This window comes from Catharus ustulatus, chromosome 10, assembly GCF_009819885.2.
Source record: "Catharus ustulatus isolate bCatUst1 chromosome 10, bCatUst1.pri.v2, whole genome shotgun sequence".
Taxonomy (NCBI): domain Eukaryota; kingdom Metazoa; phylum Chordata; class Aves; order Passeriformes; family Turdidae; genus Catharus; species Catharus ustulatus.
This window is the reverse complement of record NC_046230.1, coordinates 6,195,654-6,216,636: the sequence shown is the minus strand read 5'-3', so window position 1 is coordinate 6,216,636 and position 20,983 is coordinate 6,195,654. Positions and strand designations below refer to the sequence as shown.

General features: G+C 47.2%; 3 protein-coding genes across 9 annotated transcripts in view; 2 read left to right on the top strand and 1 right to left on the bottom strand.

The window, feature by feature from the left end:
* The window catches only part of PPP2R3A (protein phosphatase 2 regulatory subunit B''alpha), a 56,796-nt gene extending 53,506 nt beyond the window's left edge, over positions 1-3,290 (bottom strand). Inside the window, exons 1-2 of one of the 2 annotated variants that reach the window (XM_033068613.1) lie at positions 2,353-3,290; positions 1,801-1,991 (exon numbers count right to left, since the gene is read on the bottom strand). The gene's annotated coding sequence lies outside the window, so the exon portion shown is untranslated. The remainder of the gene's footprint in view (positions 1-1,800; positions 1,992-2,352) is intronic. The other variant, XM_033068616.1, reaches the window with a different exon arrangement.
* Positions 3,291-4,381: 1,091 nt separating this feature from the next.
* On the top strand, positions 4,382-12,881 carry DBR1 (debranching RNA lariats 1). The gene is made up of 8 exons (XM_033069123.2): positions 4,382-4,613; positions 4,702-4,826; positions 4,909-4,989; positions 6,010-6,095; positions 6,488-6,712; positions 7,537-7,617; positions 9,051-9,196; positions 9,697-12,881. Exons 1-8 carry the CDS (start codon positions 4,417-4,419, stop codon positions 10,370-10,372), a joined length of 1,617 nt encoding a protein of 538 aa, XP_032925014.1. The 5' UTR covers positions 4,382-4,416; the 3' UTR covers positions 10,373-12,881.
* Positions 12,882-13,655: 774 nt separating this feature from the next.
* ARMC8 (armadillo repeat containing 8) overlaps positions 13,656-20,983 on the top strand; it is a 60,668-nt gene continuing 53,340 nt past the window's right edge. For 3 of the 6 annotated variants that reach the window (XM_033068766.1, XM_033068762.1, XM_033068761.1), the window contains exons 1-2: positions 13,656-13,755; positions 15,677-15,753. In XM_033068766.1, coding sequence (XP_032924657.1) covers positions 13,711-13,755; positions 15,677-15,753 — 122 coding nt within the window. In that variant the 5' untranslated portion in view covers positions 13,656-13,710. Of the gene's footprint in view, positions 13,756-15,676; positions 15,754-16,887; positions 16,961-20,983 lie in introns of those variants that run through there. The other 3 variants (XM_033068765.1, XM_033068768.1, XM_033068767.1) reach the window with 3 other exon arrangements.

Sequence of the window (20,983 nt, the reverse complement as noted above, 5' to 3'; positions counted from 1 at the left end):
GCCGCCTCACGGAGCCCCCGGGCCGCCTCACGGCCGCTCCGCGCCTCAGCCCCGCCTGCGGCTCTCCCACCAGCGGGGACGGCGGGTTTTGTTTCTCCCTCAGGAACCTACCGACGGCCTTATAGAACCACAGAACCGTCAGGGTTGGAAGACACCTCCAGGATCATCTTGTCCGGCCACGCAGCCAGCACTGCCACTGTAATCCCTAAACCACATCAGCCAGCGCCAGATCCAGACGCCTCTTGTACACCTCCACGAACCACGACTCCATCACCTATTGCAATGCCTGGACGTTCAAACAGTGAAAATATTTTTCTAATGGCTAATCTGAATCTCCCCTGTCTTGCCTTAGGGCCTTTTCCTCCAGTCGTCTCACGGCAGGCACGGCAGAGAGTGGCCCCACCTCACTACAGCCTCCTGTCACGGAGTTTGCAGAAAGATGAGGTCCCCCCTGAGCCTTTTCAAAGCTAAACAAACCCAGCTGCCTCAGCTCTTCCTCATGGCGCACATTTTCTAGCCCCTTCCCGAGCCTTGTTGTCCTTTTCTGGATATGCTACAGCACCTCTATGTCCTTTCAGAAATGAGGGGCTCAAAACTGAATGCAGTGCAGCCTCACCAATGCTGAGTGGAGGGGAGGAATGACTTCCCTGGTCCTACTGGCTACGATGCTCTTGATACAAGCCAGGATGCCACTGGCCTTCTTTGCCACAGTGCTGGCTCATATCCAGCTGCTGATATGAGCAGCTCTCAAGCCTCCCCTGCCCCAGGCGGGAGCTGCAGGAGGTTGCTGTGACCCAAGTGCAGGATGTAGCGTCTGACCTTACTGAACTGTTGTCCTCAGCCCTTTGACTGAGTCTGTCCAGGTGTCTCTGAAGAGCCCTCCTGCTCTTGAGCAGATCAACACTCCCAACCAACTTGGTGTTGTCTGCAAATTTACTGAGGGTCGCTTCATCTCCTCCTTCAGACAGCTTCCAGCCCTCACTGGCTGGAGGCCATCAGTAGTGCCCTCTGGCAAAAGTACAAATTAAGAGGGAAAGAACCCTGTTGGTGCAGCTGGAACAGGGAGGCAGCTGCAGTGCCTCAGCCTGGAACAGGCCCTGCGTTTGCAGCTGTGTTGCTGCACTGCAGATCGTGTTGCAATCATCAGACACGATCTAGGGGAGGAGATGCCCAAAGACACCTGGACACAGCTGCAGGTAAGCCATGTGATATTCAGGCCAGCCTCGCGGGGCCTTTTCCTAAGGGAGATTTAGTCTTGTTTGGTTGCAGCAGTCTCTCCCTTCAGCTGCACGCAACCTGCCACCTCACATGCCCTCACAGTTCACAGAGGCAGCTCAAAATCTCAGCTGGAACACATCAGATTTGTCTCTTGCACTCCAGTGTATCTCCCTCTCCTTCAAAAACACTGTTTCCCAGCACTTCTCCTTGTACCTCCTTTCTCACCCATGTTATCCCTCCCTGAAAGTCAAATATAGATGCCTCCCTTTTGTTATTCTTCTTCATTTTAGTAATGTGTAAATCATGCTAGAAACCTGTTAGTATACTCTAAAAACACTAGGAAGCACTTGACAGAAGAGTCTTCAAAAGCTCTTCTCTCTCCATTCTCAGAGATGAGGGAAGAACCTCTGTCATCCAGAGCCCCTTCAGATGCCTTTTATTCTTCATTTCTCTGCAGAGAAAAACTACTTTCATGGTACTAAACTACCATAGTCAGCTCAGGAAGAAAACATTACTTATTGGTCAGTGCAGGCAGGCAACATCTGAAAGAGGAAATATCTCCTACCCAAGCAATCTACTGACCTGAGCTTGCTTGTTGAGACTTTTCCCTCCTTGGCCGCACAGTTCCCTGGCCATTCATGCAGGACAGGATGTACACTTGGTCTTCTGCTGCAGGACTGGACATTCAGGCACGAAACACATGCACAGGCAACTGGGGCAAGAGACTATGACTGCAAAATCCAATCCAAGGCCAAACATGGGTCAGTCATGCGCTGGAAAAGAGCTGTGCCTCAGTCACATGGGTTTTCAAACAGTCTTAAAGGACTGAACAAAATTACAATAACATAGTTAAGCATTAACTTGCTGCCACTTACCCTGTAAACAGCAGCATGGCTGATTCCCTTTGTGCTCTGGAAAGGTCAGAGCAGTTTTGCCCAGTGAACACGGAATTTAATTATGGATATTGAGATGCATCATGAGTAGTGTACAAATACTAAAATACTCTGACATAAAAGAAGCCAAACTTTATACATTCTGTCATGCACTAGTTCACTTGGGATAAGTGGCACATGGAGTAAAAGAAACGAGCCCAACCCAATCAACTCAGGAAATACAATTAAAGTATCAGCTTACCTTCCCTGGCTAGGGATAAATTTGGGTGGGCAGGCGTCTCAGGAAGCCCCTTGAGATGGTGTACCCTGGGTAAGTTGGTACCTTCCAGAGATTCATGGACCTTTTTTGCCTCTCACCACCTTCCTTTCAAGAAGTCTGAGAGACAGCAAATGCAAGAGGTTGCTGTTCTTCCCCAGAGAGCTGGAACGCTTTCCCAAGAGAGGTGCTGGACTTACGAATTCTTGCACTACTCCAGGTAGGTCTAAGCAAAGTTAGTGAAAGAGCCAAGTGCACCCAAAGTGCTCCCATGTGTGCTTTCCCCTTGGAGACTTGTGGGGTTTGGAAGCCAGAGGAATTTTCCCCTTCACTTCGGTTGGGCTTGGACAAGCCCCAAAGTACACAGAGTAATGCAACACTGTGAAATTATGAAATGTAGGAGACAACACTCATATTTTCTTAGTATCAAAAGAGAGGCCATTATGTAATGCTTGCTACCATGGGTGAACAGGAATGTCTGCTTGGTTCCATGATTACAGGGGAAGCAGTACCAATTAATGCTTTACTATATCCTTGCAATTTTATTCAATCCCAAGACTCAAAAAACCTCCAAACCAGTCATGAAGTGGAAAAAGTCTGGAGCAGTTTTACAACGTGACAAGGCCACCCTACAATCCAATCCACCGCCCTTCCAAAGCAGGAAATCAGTGCTCTCCAAAGAGGAGCCTGTCAGTCCACAAGGAAAAGGGGAGATAGGAGATTTCTCACCCCGCCTCATAGGCGCTTGCCCTGGTGATGTCACTGACTGTCTGTCCCTGTGTGCTACGAAGTTACAGAAGCCAGCGCCTGGCTATGCTGAAAACACGCCTGCCCGAGGCTGAGCTGGCCCCGACCCGGAGTTTTATCGGCTCAAACGCCAGGTGGAAGCGTGCACAGCCACCGCTCGTGCTACTCCGCCACCACTTTGCGGTCTGTGAGCCACGCAGTGAGGGACAAGCACAGCTTCTGCTGCTCCCCACAGGGCTGGCCGAGGAGGTGCGGGCAGTGCCCGGCGGTGCTGTGGTGCCGGGGGATCCGAACAGCCCTCCTTTGTGCACCACTCCTTGTGCAGCCCTCCTTATGCAGCCCCGGTACCCCCGCAGGGGCTCCTGCCCCGCTGTACAGCCCCACTCTGTGACTGTGACGAGCCTTCCTGACCAGTTACGCACCGTGGTGCTCATCGCTGTGCCAGTGTTACTATCCAGAGTGAAGGTCCCCCCGGCCAGCTACAGAATCACAGAGTCATTTACTAAGGTTGGAAAAGACTCTTGAGACCATCGAGTTCAACCTGTGGCCACTCCCCACCGTGACAACCAGACCAGGGCACCGACCGTCACGTGCAGGCTTTCCGTAAACAGCTCCAGGGCGGGGACTTCACCACCTCCCTGGCTAGCGCATTTTCCAGTCTCTAATCACCGTTTACATGAAGGAATTCCTCCTAATGTCCAACCTGAACCTCTCCTGGTGCAGCCTAAGGCCATGTCCTCCTGTCCTATCCCTGTTCCCTGGGAGCAGAGCTCGACCTCCCCCTTCTGTCGTAGGGAGTTGTGAAGAGCAAGAAGGGCCCCCCTGAGCCTCCTTTTCTCCAGGCTGAGCCCCCCCAGCTCCCTCAGCCGCTCCTCTCAGACTGGTGACTCTTCCCCAGCTCCGCTCCCTGCTCTGAACTCGCTCCAGAACACAGGGACAGTGACTCCATCACCTCCCCGGGCACCCCATTCCAATGCCTGGCTACCCTTTCCGTGAAGAAAGGGCAAGGCTGGAAGGGACCATCGCATGTCACCGGGCCAGGGACATTCCTGCTCGGGTAGGGCAGGAGAAGAGCACCGCAGACGATCGGGAGGGGTCCCTCAGAGCAGAGCTCTCGGAAGCCCGCGGGCAGCGGCGATGAAGGGGCGGAGCCAGGTCCCCACGGCCCGTCACCTCCCCGAGCCGTGTCCCCACACGGCGCACGCGCGGCGGTGACGCAAAGGAGCGCGGGCAGGTGACGCAAGGCGCGCGCGGCGGTGACGCGAAAGGCGCGCGCGGCGCCCGCTCAGTGCGGCGGCGGCGATGAAGGTGGCGGTGGCTGGGTGCTGCCATGGCGCCCTGGACAAGATGTACGAGACGCTGGAGCTGCTGCAGCGGCGCCACAACGTGCGGCCCGACCTGCTGCTCTGCTGCGGGGACTTCCAGGCCGTGCGCAACGAGGCAGACCTGCGGTGCATGGCCGTGCCGGCCAAGTATCGGGACATGCAAACCTTCTACCGGTGAGCGCCGCCGGCCTGGGCCCGGCCCCGGCCCCCGGCCCGACCCACGCGGGCTTGGCCGGGTCCAGCAGCTGCCGTGTCTCTGCAGGTACTACTCGGGAGAGAAGAAAGCCCCGGTGCTCACCGTGTTCATCGGCGGCAACCACGAGGCTTCCAACCACCTGCAGGAGCTGCCCTACGGCGGGTGGGTCGCGCCCAACATCTACTACTTGGGTAAGGTCCCTCCGCTCCAGACCCGCTCCCACGGCGATCTCCCCCACAACCCCTGCCCTGACCGCCCTCCCGTGTCCTGCAGGTTACGCGGGAGTGGTGCGGTTCCGCGGCGTGCGCATCGGCGGCATCTCGGGCATCTTCAAGTCTCACGACTACCGGAAAGGTACCGGGGCAGCGACCGGGGGGGCGGGCAGCAGGGAGGGGAGGGGAGAGCCGGGGCCGCGGCGTGCTGTGAGGGTCTGGCTGTGCTCAGCCCCAACCGTCTCTTAGCTTGAAAACCACCCTTGGCTCAATACACGGATTTTTCTGCGATGAGTCTGTAGCTGCCCGATGACCACAGCAGGAAGCAAGGCGCCTTTGGAACGTTGTTGATTTTTCCATGGCAGTGTTCTTTCAGCGTGCAGTGCAACACTGAGTTTCTTTGAGTGAAACAGTTTATAACTGTGACACTACATAAGTATGTTGTCGTGCTGTGAGGCTCAGGGTCAGTACTTCTGGTTCCTCCTGGTTATGTGGGCGTGTGTTGAAAAATTCTTCCTGGGAAGGTTGGCAAAAATCATGTCACAGGTGATACCCCACGTCAGTGAGTAGAGGATAGTTTATTCTTTCTGATCTCAGCACTTGAAAGAGTGGTCCTTATGGTTACTGTACTGTGCTATCTTTACTAACAAACAGCTTCAGAGAAGCTTTTCAGGTGGCTTTCAAGCTGCAAAGTTCTGAACCAATTTTCTAGGATGCTTGATTCTGTCTAATACCTGTAAATGCTAATTAGATTTCTTGTCATCAAGAGGCTACTTTATATGCCTGAATATTGCACGAGGGGCACGAGATGAGACTCGTTTGGCAATAACTAAAAAGCAAATTTTCTGTTAATTCTGTAGAGTATGTAGGAGCTATCCTAGGTATTCATCTTTTTTGTCCCAAGGCAAAGTTGGATACTCATCCCTTTTGTCAGGGTACATGTTGGTGCTTCCGGAGTCTGTGGTGCCTGTGGACAGTGACAGGGATGTTTAGGCTGCTGCTGAACCTGTTAAACTGTTTCAAACTGGCAGTACTCTGAACAATCATTAAAAATCACATCCTTGTTTTTGGGGTTACTCTAGGTGCCTGTATGACCCCAAAAAGCTGCTTTGTAGGAGGGAACTAGTGATTCAGTCAACTATTGTTGTTTTTAACATTTCAGGCCACTTTGAGTGCCCACCATACAACCAGCAGACCATCAGAAGTGCTTACCATGTGAGGAATATTGAAGTCTTCAAACTCAAACAGGTCAGAGAAATGCCTATTTTTTTAAACAAGAGTATTTTTCATTAATACAGAATTAGGAAGTTAAAGCTATTCTGATGAAGTAAGCTGAATATTGAACCAAAACATGCTTTAGCACATTGAGAGATCTTAGAGATGTGTCCTTTGAGGAGGAATATTGTCCTTAGTCATTATCCCTTTTAAATCTTTTTAAAATTTCATGAGGAAGAAGATGCCTTTGATTGTGGGCAGAGGACTTGCTCTCTAGCTATGATTTCCTCTGAGTACCTGACTTACAGTGATGATATGAACCCTTTTATAAGGCAGTATAAAGCACACTGGCTGCCTAAAGTAATTTCTAAACTCCTTTGTTGTCAATATGTTGTATTTAAGCAATGTGCTTTTTGGCCTGACAGCTGAAGCGTCCCATTGATATATTTATGTCACATGACTGGCCAAGGAGCATCTATCACTATGGAAACAAGAAACAGCTCCTCAAAATGAAATCCTTTTTCCGTCAAGAAGTGGAGAGCAACACATTGGGAAGCCCAGCTGCTTCAGAGCTTCTGCAGCACCTGAAACCCACGTACTGGTTCTCAGCACATCTCCATGTTAAATTTGCAGCTTTCATGCAACACGAGGTAAAGGGGGACAGAAAATGTAGAATGTATGTGTCCCAGGCACACTTTAGAATTCTAGTGCAGATCATGCCAGAAAAGCAATTTAGTGGTTTTTGTTCTTAAAACTCAGTTAAAACCATGAAACATTAAAAGGTATTAGGACTACTATTTTATGTAAATTAAAGAGCTATTATAAATGAGGGGTGTAACTCCCTAATCATCTTCAGTAACAGCATGAAATAGCTGAAGCTATTGTTCTTGAAACATATTGATTTAACTGTATAGAAAAACAATCTTCTGCTCTATTGGGGAAGCAGACAACTTCCAAAGAGGTGAGAAAAAGGGGACAACAATAAGGGTGATAAGGGAGTGACTGAAGAGGGTGATTGTCTGAGGATGGGAGGATCCCTCTAGTACAGCTTTGCAGGTCTGGTAGCCCCGGGTTAAGCAAAAAAACACTCTGTAGTTGAAACAGTTATTCCTGAAGTGGTGCCAGTGCTGTTCCTATTTGCAAGTTGTTTATCTGTGAAAATGTTACTTCAGACCATGTAGGCTCAACAAGTCTGTTCCCATTTAAGTTACAGTTTTTCTTTTTGCTCCAAGGCTGGATGTGCTCAGCTGCCTTGGTTAGTGCTGAAGTGTAGCTCTTGCGTTATCTTGCTATCGCCTGCTTCCTGTTAGACTCCCAGTGAAGTCTGTCCTTCTCTTTGTCCCTGCTAATTTTCTATTTCAGCAAGTTATTTTTTTGTAGAGATAATACCTTTAAACCTGTCTATACAGCTTGTTTAGAATGGTCAAATTTCACAGAAGTGCTAACAGTTGTTTTAACACCATTTTCTTCCTAGACAAACTCCAAAGAAGAGTTACCAAAAGCAACCAAATTTCTGGCTCTGGATAAGTGCCTGCCACACAGAGACTTCCTGCAGGTGATGAACATGAGTAGAAAGTTTTCACTTTTAAGTATTTTGTGTGTTGAACTGCTAGAGCTGTTCTTAGATATAAGATGAAGAACAGTGCTGATAAGTGGAGGAATTTTAAAGAAACTAGGAGTGGTAGGTGTGTGGAATGGTCTTTGTAGGATTTTGTCCTGAACTAAGCAGACCATGTTATGCAGGTGCTGTGTTTCCTTAATCCTACCATTTCCATCCAGCTTAGAACAAGTACCTGACTTCAATGGATGAGTCTGAAATAATAGTTTGCTATGAAAGTGAGCTGCTGACAGCATGTTTTTCAAATGCACTCAAGTGTTTTACTGGTCTTAGAGTGGCTTTTATTTATCATCCCTAGGGGAAAGGGGTTCATTGTCTGTCCTTTGGATGTGTGGTGGGATCCATTTGCCCTAGTAATTACCTCTGAAGGTGGAAGAGAGGATGAGGATGGGCTGTATATATGCAAAGGGACGTGAGTGCTGGTCCAGACTTAAAATCCTGTAATGAAACTGATCTGGATTAGTACTACCTCCAGCAGCATGGAGGGCTTAATTACTTTTTGTGGAGTGTTTAAAGTTAGAGCCTGACTAGGGCTTTGGCTAATTCAAATGGTTTGATTTGAGTTAATGTCACTGAAGACAAAGTGAGGAGTTTTCCCCTAAAGCACCTGAGTGGATGGTGAGGAGAGGGTCCTTCCCAGTGAGATCAGATGTTAATAAGGTCCCAGTCCCATGGCAGCTCTGACAGCCGAGGCTCACCCACAGTAAGGAGGAAGCAGTAAAGGTCGGAACTCTGTGGTGGCAGTAAATTCTCCCTGCAGCAGCAACCCAGCACCAAGACCACAATTGTCTCACCTCTGATCCTGAGAGTGAGCAAGGGCCAACCCCAGCCTCTCACTCCCCGCCAAAATCTGGCAGCATCTCTGCCTTTCCCAAGAGAAAACCCACCAGCTAAGTGATGTAACAACTTGCACCCCCTCCCTCATCCTGGCCACATCATTTATCTCTCTTTAGTATCTGTTGTTCTGGTCTCTTACGCAACAAATGGGATAAAAATTCCCTAAAAGAAACTAAAAAAAAAGATGGAAGAAATCCTAACCTCCAACAAAAGGAAGCCTGAATTTAGGAGCAGGCAAATTCTATTTCTAAGTTGCATCACTATCCAGTTGCTGGCAGTAAGGGAGGAAGTGTGTTCTGCTTTTTATTTGCTCTAAGCTGAGATTCAGAATTTTTTATGGTTACTGATTGTCCTTTGTTAGTCACTTATGGGGGGCTGACTTGGAAGGACTTCTTTGGTTGAGATCACTAGCTCAGCGTACTTTAAACTTCATTAAAACTCTGTACAGTGGAAGTAACATTTGAAACTTTAATCAGATTTTTGTGTCAAGAGAAGTAACTCACTTCATCTGTTTTCTGTGTGTTTTTAAGTAGATAATAGACGTGGAGCATGATCCCAATGCAGGCGACTCACTGGAGTATGATGCTGAGTGGATTGCAGTTCTCAAGGCCACCAACAGTCTTGTTAATGTGACCCAGAGCTCCTGGAATATGCCTGAAAAGAATGGTCTCCATGCCAAGTATGTTGTCTGCAAAATAGAGATGAAAGTGTCGTTTGTTTGTTTGTTTTTCAGGACTGGAAGTAAAGTTATATTGGAGTTGTGTTTCTGTTCTGCAGCCTGTAATGCCTGTAGGACTTGCTAAATGCCTTGGAAAGAGAAGGGGATGTTGACAAAAGATGTAGTCTAAAGCATACAGCTTCTTTACTGCTCTACCTGGGCAGTTGGTTTTATTTTGCAAACTTAGATACCAGCATTTGAGGGACAGAAACTATACCATGGGGCTGAAAATCAGGGTGGGTTATAGGCGTGGGTTGACATAATGTACTAATCCTTGGTGGGGAGAAGGGTGTCTCAGTACAGACCAAAAGAAAATGAAAACCTTCCTGAAAAAGCTTTTGAGGAATAAAGTGTCTGATGTAAAATGATTTTATAATCCATCTTTGAAGGCTGCACTCTGGTGGAAACAGGCAGTACCTTTTGACTTGCTGCACTTATTTAAACTTCATGCTCTTATTTAGGTGGGATTACAGTGTGACAGAAGAAGCCATTAAGGAGGTATTAGAAGAGCTGAACCATGACCTCAAAATTCCTTGCAACTTCACATTGACAGCTGCTTGTTACGATCCCAGCAAGCCCCAAAAAAACATGGAGCCAGTTCATACCATCAACCCACAGACCACTGAGTTCTGTGCCCAGTTTGGCCTCACTGACATCAATGACAGGATCCAGCAGGCTAAAGAAGAGGGCTCGGGACGAGCTGAATGCGAAGAGGAGGAGGAAGAGGAGATGGACAGTACTGGGTCAGCAGAGGAGCCCAGTGAATACAATACAGATAATTCTGGCCTCTCATCCTTTAATCCAGATGAAATAATGCTGGATGAAGAAGGTGGTGATGAAGACTTGAGTACATGTTCTGTAGATCCCTCCCCTGATCACCCTCCTGAGTTCTCTACGAGCTTCTCTGACATCCGGATCATGCCAGACTCCATGGCGGTGTCGTCTGATGATGCCACGGACTCCAACAACGAGGAACTGGAGAAGTCTGCTGGGAGCAAGCAGGTGGAGGACAAGAGCCCCACTGAGAGGTCCTTAAAGCGCATTGGTGCTGATGAAAACGGGAATAGTGGCGTTAAAAAAATAAAGAGACGGAACCAAGCTATCTATGCTGCAGAGGATGATGATAAAACAGATTAACACTTCACAGGGTGTGTAACTAAGTTGTCTCCCTGCCTTTCTGTGGGAAGGCAGTGAGAATTGTAGTGGACTATGCGTGCTTTTAATGTCACATGATCTTAGTCATGTTATTTCCTAAGCTCAGAGGCTGGATGTACTTCTCAAAGGGAAGGTGATCTACTCAGAATAGACATCAAAGAAAGAAGCTGAGACTTTTCCCAACAAAGTACTTTGTCAAAGGATGTAAAGCTCATATATCCTTGATTTTGCTTCAGTTCTTGGTGTATGGTGTATACTCTGTATCTTCAGTGAACAACTCACCGTGCTTGTTTAACAAGAACTCTTAAACTGTAGCCTGAGTACAAGTGAGAGGATGTCTGACTTCCAGACTGAATGATTTTATTTTATTGTTTTTGTCTTGTTTTATACACAATAGCCCTATGAATGAAATTTGAAAATAGAATTCCCATGATAACAAAACAGCAATAGAAGAATTAAGATTTTTGTTTCTGGTGATAGTCATGCCACAGACAAACTTTGTGGTCATAAACAAAACAATATGTATTGTCCAGGATTAGCTTTTAATTACAGTTCTGGTAGCAAAGCAAGTATCTCGATTGGGAGAATGACGGTTTTATGGGGACCATGGAAGAGTGCATCTCTGTTCTTAAAAATTCGTTTTTGTTCTGCTTCTTAAAAACTCGAGAACAATGTCTTAAAATGGAAATAGTTAGGAAGGATAATTTCCTAAATGTAGACACCACCACTGTCTCAGCTCTGACTAATGAGGGCTGTGTTTTGTGTTCATACAAGGCAGAAGGTGTGTAAGTTGCCTGAGACAGTAACACCTCCCATTATCATTAGCGTCACTTTTCACTTCTTATTTTGGTAGCTGTAACTTGCTGAACTCTTAAAACTGGATTTGTAATCTTCCAAAGCACCTTTGTAATCACCAGCTGAGGCAGAACAGGAGCTGCCAGAATAGAGACCCTCTTAGAAGTTGTATTTTTATTTATTTTTTTGCCCTGAATTATTAGTAAATGGCACTCCTTTGGCCTAAGAGGCCATGGGGTTAAAACTGAGTGAATTCATGAAAATGCCTCTTCTCATTAGACTTATTAGCCTTCCTGACAGATGGAATTCCTAGATGGAATTCCTCATGACTGTGCTGCCCCAAAAGCAGAAGTAGCTCCTGTGCCTTTCCTCCTCCAAGCCACAGGCAGTGTCAAGGAGGAAGCATCCTGACAGGAACAGGGAACTGGACAGGGAGCATTGAGGGAAATGCATCCCTGAGTGTGAGTTGTGTATCAGGGTGGGGAATTCTGGTTTTAAATAACTTCCATCGTCTGGGGTTCATCTTGCTTCCTCTCCTATCAAGCAGTTAACTACAAAAACCTAAATATGTTAAGTATTCAAGGGCTAGAAAAGGGCATAATTAATGCTCTCAACAGTTCAATTAACAGCTCATCGGAACAGCCACGAAAGAGCTGTGCTGAGGTATGAGACAATGGGTATGAGACCCGGGTGTGACACTCGGGGTGTGTAAAATGGCTGTGCACTGTCAGGTAAGTCATTGAAGCAGATGAGTCTCTATAAGGGTCCTGGGTCTGCAATGGTAAAACCTTAGTCATGCTTCATCATCTGAACACTACAATGGAAATAAAGTATTTTAAATATAAATTCTGTTACGGACTTGAAAAGCCTCCCAATGAATCTGAGCATGACACTGAGCTCTCAGGGTCTGTGCTGGAATAGAAGATGTATCCTTCATCTTTTCAGTCTGATTCCTTGTGTTTTAAAAACAAGCTGTTCTGTCCTGTCTTGTCCTATGCCTCCCTCCATTCTAATAAATGTGTTTCTAGAAGGCAGGAGACCTGGACAAGATACAATACTGATTTTTGAACCTGTAAAGATTTTTTTATGAAGTATTTCGGCGTCCCTTGAGCAGAGTGCAGCTGGTAAAGGCAGTGAACATTTTCTGAGTGTGAAACACGTCTGACCTCTAGAGTTGCTGTGCCCTTTCTTGCAGTTGTTCACACCCTCTTTGCAGTTTGCAGCGTCCTCCCCTACCTTGCTTTCATTCGTTATGGATTTTCCCTGTCGGCAAGATTCTGTGCTTCAAGGACGATTCAGTAGAATTCACTGAGCTTCTCCAGTAAAGACCAGATACTTCAAAAAGTATGGGAAACTCTAGGGAATGCTGACAAATTTAAATTGGCTTTTAAGACCCAGAGTCTCCAGTCCTCTAAAAAAATTTAGAGTCCCTCTGAAAACTTCTGAAATTTTGATGAGAAACCTCTAGAAAACGTTTCTCTGTACAACCCTTGTATTAAAGTTTTTTCAGTGTGTGTACTTAGTCTAAAACTGCTTTTGCTGTTAGTAGGGCTTGAGAAAAGTGTTCACCTGTTCCATCCCAGGCCAGCACACAGGTATTTTCACAGCATGTCATCAGTCTGCTCAGAGAAAAACAGCAAAGAGGTATAGCCTTGTTTCAGAATGGAATATTTTTAAATTAAAGCTATTAAAATCACCTTGTGACTGTGTCCTAAGGTATGTTTATTGTACTCCTGTTGTCCTGTGCAGTCTCCAGCAGCTGCCAAACCTCTGTTTTCCTGGGAAGGGCTTAGGTTGAGAGATATGAACCCGAGCTGTGATGTTTCTGCTGTTGTTTTGTGGTTTTATCATCCTCCTCCCATTTAGTTCTGACTTCAGGGTGGGTACAGCCAGTGTCCCCATGCCTCAGGCCATGCAATACAGTGGGGCTGATAAAAAATAGCACATCTTATAGAACCTGTAGCACATCTTAGTGAATTCCTGGGTTGTTTGGGGTGTTTTCTGTGAAAAACCAAACAAATCAATGCTGGCAAAAAAAAGCGATGACAAACTAAAGGAACCCAAACCATCGTTTCTGTGCAGCGAGGCTGAGGGGAAAGGGCGGGCTCGGACAAAGGCTCGGCAGGCTCAGGCTCGGGCTCGGCTCGGGCTCTTTTCGGCTTAGGTTCGGATCTGCTCGGCGCGGTTCGTTTCCACTCGGTCTCGGGCTCAACGGGGCTCGGACTCGTGGCCGCCCCGCTCGGCTCTACTCGGTTTCCGGCTCCACTCGGCTCGCGTTCGGCTCGGGCCGTCACTCTCCGCGGCCCGCGCAGGCCGCGCCCTGCCCCGCGCGTGCGCACAGCGGACGCCGCTCCGCACGCGGCTGGCGTGCGGCGGCGCAGGCGCGGTGGGGCGGCAGCGGGGGTTCGGCGCCGGCCGGTTCGCTGGGCCCGCCCCGCTACCCCCGGCCCCCGCCCGCCGCGCGCCCGCCATGAGCCCGCGCCCGCCGGCCTGAGGCGCCGCCGGTGCCGGAGCGCTCCGCCAAGATGGCGTGTGTGCTGGAGGCGCCGCTCCGCATGAGCGTCCTCTCGGTGAGTGCCGCGGGCCGGGCCCTGCCTGACCTTGGCCCCCGCAGGGCCCCGCTGTCCGGCGACGCCGGGAGCGGCCCTGGGGTTGCGCCGGGAGCGGGGGCGGTGCGGGTGGCGGGGCCGCGCTCCTTCCCTCTCGCCCCCGCGCCGCAACTTCTCCCGGCGCTGGTTTTCCCCCTACGAGGGAGCCGGCGAGCCCGTTCCGCGGCTGCGGAGGCACCGGGGCTCGGGATGTGTCGTTCGCTGCTGGCCCGGCTCGGGCTCGCCGGCCCGGGGCAGCTGCTGCCCTGCACGCGGAGGGCCCTGGCGCTGTCGGCGCTGCCCTTCCTCGGGAACTGCGGAGCAGGGCAGGGGCTCCCGGCTGCGCTCGCAGTCTGCCCTGAATCGGGGCTGTGCCGCTGCCGGAACCGGGGCTCTCCCCGCGGTGTCCCGGCTCCTGCGGCAGGGAGGAGCCGCCGTGCTGCGGGAGGCTCTGACAGCCGCCCTCCCTTCCCTTCCCTTCTCTTCCCTTCCCCGGGGGACGGCCCCGGGCGCACAGCGGTCCTGCTGCATCGCACGGGTGCTGGGAGTAGCGATGCAAAAGGTGCAACCCGGCTGCTGCCGCAAGAGAGGAGGGTTGGCGCTTCTCCTTCTCTTCCCTGAAAATTTCGTGTTGGTTAAGAGATCCGTGAAACTGATTATGTCGATAAATGCGTTTTTTTGGGAGGACTGCCTGCATATGAATACCCTTCTATATATCGCAGACCTCGTAGCTGATGGGGTGGGAGCCAGGATATTTTAGAAACCGAAAGCGACGGGATCTTTGAAGTCTAGAAGAGTTTTACACGTAAATGCATAAGTCAAATAGTTAAAAGTCTATTGCTGTTCTCAAAAATACTGTCTTTAGTTACATGGTGAAAGTGTATCTGTAGGATTTACGTGGCATAATTTAATAGTGTTGCTGGAGACAAAGGAGCCCTGCTGCCTCTAGATGATTCTGTGATGTGAGACCACAGGCAAGAAGCTGCTGGTGCCTCTTGACATCGGGTGGGGAAGCAGGAGTATATTCAACCCCATAGCAGATACTTGCTAAAGCAAGGAAGAGTTTTCAATTCCCTTAGAGCTTCTCTCAAGGAAAACTCGTGAGGAAAAAATGGGCAAAGCTTAATGAAAAGAGAGCTGGCAAAAAGGAAAAAAAAAAAAAAAAGGTGAAATAATGAAGCACACCTTGGCAAGTGTTGTGAGAACCTGGAGGGAAAATTCTATTCCCCTTTCCCACCCTTGTATTTTGGAATGCTTACCATCTCTGACTTTGGATCTTCTCAAAAGGAATAACAAATCAGTGGTGCATAAGTGTGTAGCTTACAAGCATGGTCCTGTTGCCGAGAAGAGAATTTGCTTTGTCTTGGACAGCACTGTGAGAATGTAGTAGGGAACACTGTGCTGCTGCCCCATTGAAGGTGTGTGGCACAGGCTCTGAAATGTAGGTATGTTGGGAAAAAGTAAGTTACAGAAACATGTCTTGTTACGAGCTTCCTTCTTTTGGAGTGCTTGTTTGTGGGTATGGTTCTTGAGTAACATTAACTGCTCCTCGAAACTTTTTCTTCCAGGAATTTATTTTTATTCTGTATTAGCAATTAAACATAATAAAATTGTGATTCAAGGCCGTGCTGATAACTGCAGTTCATAAATAGTTCTCTGTTAACTTGCTTTGACACTCACCCTGTTGTTGTCTGCATTAAGCACCTCATCTTCTCTAGATTACACTTGAACACAGGGTTGTCTTTGTGTGATGTTGCCCAGCAGTAACACATTGCACATTTAAATATAATTAATTCTGTGGGTGCCCTGCCTCTTGCCCTGGGAGGTTTTGTAGACTCACTGCTGCATAAGCCATTGTATGAATTGATATAAACTATTGCAATTGTTTGCTCTCTCTCTGCAGGAGGTCACAGCCAGTAGCCGCCACTATGTCGATAGATTGTTTGATCTCGATCCCCAAAAAGTCCTGCAAGGTGTCATGTAAGTCACTGAAACACTCTTGGGCTCTTGGTTGTGCATAGGCCAGGTGTACTTGATCCCACTAGAGTGATAGGTCAAGGGCAAGAAGCTTCCTTTTTTTTTTTTTTTTTGAGAAGTGTAGTTGGCAAATCTTAATACAAGTATGTCAGTATTGATATAAGGATAGTATTGATATAGACTCTCACTCTGTAGTGCATATGGTTCATAACACAGCCTCCCGGTTGCCAGAAATGAGGTTAAACATTCTGTGAGCACTGAAAATTTTTTCAGATGTATTTCTGCCTTTTGGCCGTGTTTTGCTCCTCTTTCAGGTCTGTTGAGACTCTTTATTCTTAGTGCACTGCCAAGTCAGTGTACCTGCCTCTTACTCTTTCCCCTGCTGCCATACCTGCATGTTGGCTTTGACTTTTTTAGTGCTTGGCTTCTGTCTCCCCATGGGAACTGCAAGCTGCAAGAGAATGCTTCCACAGAACTGAATTTGGATGCAAGTTATATTTCAGTACTTCTGTTCCATGTCAGCGGTCAGGGTAGACTGAGAGAATGAGTTAAAGAGCAGGAGTGAAACTGCTGCAAAGCTCTGGTTGTTCCTTTGCTGTCCTTGGGCCATGAGCTTTCCACTAACATCACTTTTCCAGCAAAGTGGCAAATGAGACCTTGCCCAGGACTGACTTTGGTGGTGAAACCAGACCTTTTTGGCCTTACCAGTAGCTTGCTGGCTGTGGCTATCTAGAAAACACCAGGAGAAATCAGAGGAAGAAGTGGATCAAAAAGCCAAGAATGTTGGTTGTGTTGCTTAGCACAACCTGGGATGTGCCCCAATAGCAGATGAAAACATTTATTCCAAATGTCCAGGGGCAACATGTTAGTGTCCCTTCAAAATACATGAAGAGCCCAGTCTAGGTGAAACTATCCTGGAAGTTTTGGTTGGAATACCTCTTTGCCTGTGTAAGAACTTCTGATACCCTGCTGTAACTATGTACAGGTCCTTAACTGCTCTAGGGGAGTCTGGTTTTCCTTCCACCCCTTGGCCTTTGTAGTCCCCTCGTCAGAAGGGTGGTGGGGTGGTCCTGGGGAAGAATGTGTCTCATCCAGTGTCCCATTGGGGTGACTGAGCCCCTCTTTTCTCCCTGGCAGATGCTCTGAGCCATGGCTGGCGCTCCGTCCCTGCTCTCCTTCCTTTTCAAAGGACTGGAGCCCACAACCCTTGGTAATCCCTTCCCTATCTTTTAATATGTTATTCATCTTTTGCAGTATAACTGATCTCCCAGAAACAGGAGTTTCAGGCAGTATCTTTATCTTGAGTAACATCTGACATTCTTCATCTTGTCCGTGGGTGTCAGTGGATTCTATGCTGAGATCCTTTTCTTGTATTTAAAGAAAAGAAAATAGTGACTTATTTCACAAATTCACAGGGCAGATCTGGTGGTAAAACTGTATTTGTGATGCTCTGGCTGAAATCTTAATTGTGAGGGTATCTTTACTGACTCTGAGCCAGTCCTTTGTGGCAGATGTGTTGTTTTTGAAGTATTGGTGGGTGGGTGTGTTGATAGTCCAATTTAGAGAAATTTATATAAAAGATAGAATAAGAATATGAAAGAATATAAAAATGTATATAAAAGATGGAATTTAGAGTAGTGTATATTTCTTTTTGGGCAGAAAAAATGCTGCTTTGTCTTTTTTTCTTTGATTTCAGGGTGTATGCAGAGGTATTGAAGTTAGGATGATCTAGTATTTGGGGTGGAGTAGGGAAGGATTAAAGTTTTTCCACAAGTCCCTGTCAGAAGCTTTACCAAATATGCTGCATCCTTTGCAGAAAATCTTTGTTTCCTAAGATGTGCTGGTTTTTCCCTGCATCCTGGCTGGAAATACTGATGACCTAGATTTTTATTTTGATTGATGGAACTGTATGAATATCAAGGATCAGAAAATGGGCTGTTGTAAGAGGCTTTGTTTCTGCAGATTTTTTTCAGTTATGATAGTCCTGTCTTTTGTATGCTTGAATGAATAACTTGGGCTTGGGGCTTTTTTTCATTGCGTCCTTGTAATTTTAATGAAACCCAACTTCTGAATGAGCTTTGATAAAGGTAAAATGTACCTAAATGCTTCTTGAACTTGAAAATCGTGCCAGTCCAGTTTTCATCTTGTAACTTGAGAAAGCTTTAATTACATATTCTGAAAGCATTTAAATGATTAAAATCTCTTTTTTCCTTGCTTTCCCATGAATTTTCATAGAGGTGGTATTCAGAGTTTTCCTTGTCCAGACAATAAAACTTTACCTGGTTAGGAGCTTTTTTATTTTCCTTTTACTGGAAAACAGAAATAATTTCCTTGTTGTCCAGTACTGCTGCATGTGGTCTATTGATCTTATTTCAAAATGCCAAGCTTCCTGCAGAACTTCTGTTCACATAATTTCCATCTGGGTATGGACAGTGGGTAGGAAGGGTAGAGTTGCACCTGCCACTAAATCCTGAATTTCTGTTCTGGATTTGAGCAGTTGAGATGACTACCGCCTTTTTTACTATACCTGGTAGTGCACTGAAGTGTTCAAGGCCCATCTCCATACCCACATCTGGGTGGTTGTGTGTCTGTGTTTACCTTTTACTTACTGTCTTTGTAGCTGAGCAAGGTTAATACAGTAGTTCCCTTCTGTAAACATGAACTCTACATTGTGGCCATGCTTATGCTTGAGAGGTCTTTACAGGTTTGCTTTGTGTCTGCTTAGGTGCTCCTGTGACCCTTTCCTCTTGCTGTAGTAGAGCTCAGGTTTTCTCCAGTGTGCTCTGAGTGCATTCTGCAAGGTCAGCACTCATGTCAGGTGTGGAGCTCTCGAGTGCAGCTTGTGTTGGCAGTGCATACATTTCCTCACACGGATACTGCAGTGCATTAAGTGCTGTGGTCTCTCAGAGGTTCTCTTCAATGTTTTGGTGTTATTGGCAGAGGAACAGAACAGAAGTGACTCTGTAAATTTCTGTGTTTTTATGAGAGCTTCATTTGTCCCAAGGTTGTTCCTGCAATATCATCTTGTGCTTTGCAGTATTTATTTATTTTTTAAAAAGCATTTCTGGGTTGTGATCCTTAGACTGTAATTTGCTTTTCACCTGCTATTAACCTCAGGACCACATTGTTTGGATGCAAGACTGATACCTGTTTTTATCCTCTAATTTATTTGTTGGTCCGGGGCTTCTTTGAGAGACATTTTATCATGCTTACATTTAGCCTGGTGCCTTCAAAGTGGCAATCTATCATTTAATGGAGAACTGTGTAATCCCACCTCAAGGCTGGGTTTGAAAGCAGCATCCTTTCTGACAAACCTGGCTTACTCAAGGTCCTAGCTGTTTCTCATCAGGCTATTCCTCAGCAGTCAGAGGGTGTCATCCTTTGAGACCTGTAAATTACCATCTTGGTGTTGCACTGAGAATTCCTGTGCTACTGCTGTTCCTGTCCTTTATGGCCAGCAGGAATTAGTAGACAAATGTTTTCCAACCTCATGTCAGTGTTTAACTTCCCAGCACAATGAGGGAAACATCCTGTAGAAATGGCACATGGTCCTCACACAGTGTGTTTTGCATCCAACTATTTTATTTTTGTAGTTTGGGTCTGATAAATGTGCAGGCACAGGTTTAGATGGCTGTGTAATAGTGTGCTGTGTTATCAGCTGTGGCTGTTGGAGGGATCATCAGTGCAGTGTTCACACATGCCCACAGCAGAAACTGTGAAATATGAGAGGCAACTTCATGAAGTGGGAAGAGGAAATTCCCATCTCAGTTCTAATGGAGCCACAGTTACCCCCCCACTTCAGACAGTTGTGAAGAGGCTACTTCTGCTTCTTATTCTTGTCTGTTAAACAAACTTTCTTTAACACTAAGTGATGAACAACACTTGTTTCCACATTTTGCATCCCAAACAGCTGCATCAGATTTTCAGTCTCAGTGGGCACTTCTGAACCTCAATTTCTGCAGGAGCTGTTTTGGTTTTGTGCATATTCCCCTGGCCCAGCAGAAACAGAGCAGTCCTTATAGGGTTGTTCCTGTCATAGTTTGCCCCTGCACATTTTGGTAAATTCTGTTGGCTCCTAGACAGTACACTGTAATAAATGCACATCCTGCATGAAACTTGGAGGTGTTGTTGGCTAATAGCAAGTGATGTAAATTTTTGAAGTGTTGTTTTTGTGTTGAGTCATTCAAGTGTTGAGTGAAGAGGCTCCTGAGTCCCTTGTTGGTGCTTTGTGAACTGCAGGATGGGCTCTTTGTGGGTTGGAGCTGGAAGCTGCAGGATCTGACAGAAATTGGAGCAGGTTTAGATGGTGCTGGGAGCACTGCTCTGCTTGTTGGTTTTTCCCTTTCAAGACGTGAGCTGTGAAGGAAGGCTTTTTGCAGGGAGAGAAAGAACTGAAAGGTTTAAACACCTGAAAATTAAATAGTGCTCTGTGAAGAGAGGCTTTCAGTGCAATGGTTTTTGTTGTCAGGTGGAAGAATGGTGTAGACAGAGGGGAGAGAGGGAGATGCACTTCAATGCAAGTGTGTTCCTGTCGCAGAGAAAAGGTACTCTCACTTTTGCATTTTTTAATAATGCTGCAGAAGGTGCATATGCAGAATAGCTTTTTTTTTTTTTTGGCAACTCCTGGTGTAATATTTAGAGGCGGGCTAATAAACTTCAGGTGTGTACCTATGATACTTGGCCAGCAATCTTCAGCCTTACAGGGGTGTTTAATATTTCAAGCCTTGCAGTTGCTACTCTGGTAATTTACTCTGTTTCACTGCTACTTTTGAGCAGGCTGTGAAGCCACTTTTCTCCAAATCCTCTCTGTTGATACATCCCTCAGTGTGGTGATACTGTTGCTGTGATGGTTTGAGCTCAGAGTCAGATGAGGGAGGAGGGCCAGCCTCTGTCAGCCTGGCTGATGGAGCTGCAGAGAATGGGGCAAGCATTGGTTGCAGGAGTCCTGAGGTGGGACTCAGTAACAGACCTCAAGCTGAGCACAGCTGAACGTTACATGGCCATTCAGATTTGCCTTCCCCTCATGTATCTGCTACACAAAGGCAGTGGCTGCCTGCAAGGGAGGGTGCAAGCAGCTGGGGGAGAAATAATTCTGCCTTTTGGGGGTGTGGGGGTGTTGGCAGACTGAGCTTGGAGGCTGGGCCTGAGAAATATGTGCCACAGAGCCAGCAATGCTGCTGAGTTTGTGATTCTTCATATTTGGCGTTGGAGGTTTTTGGTTCCAAGCTACCAG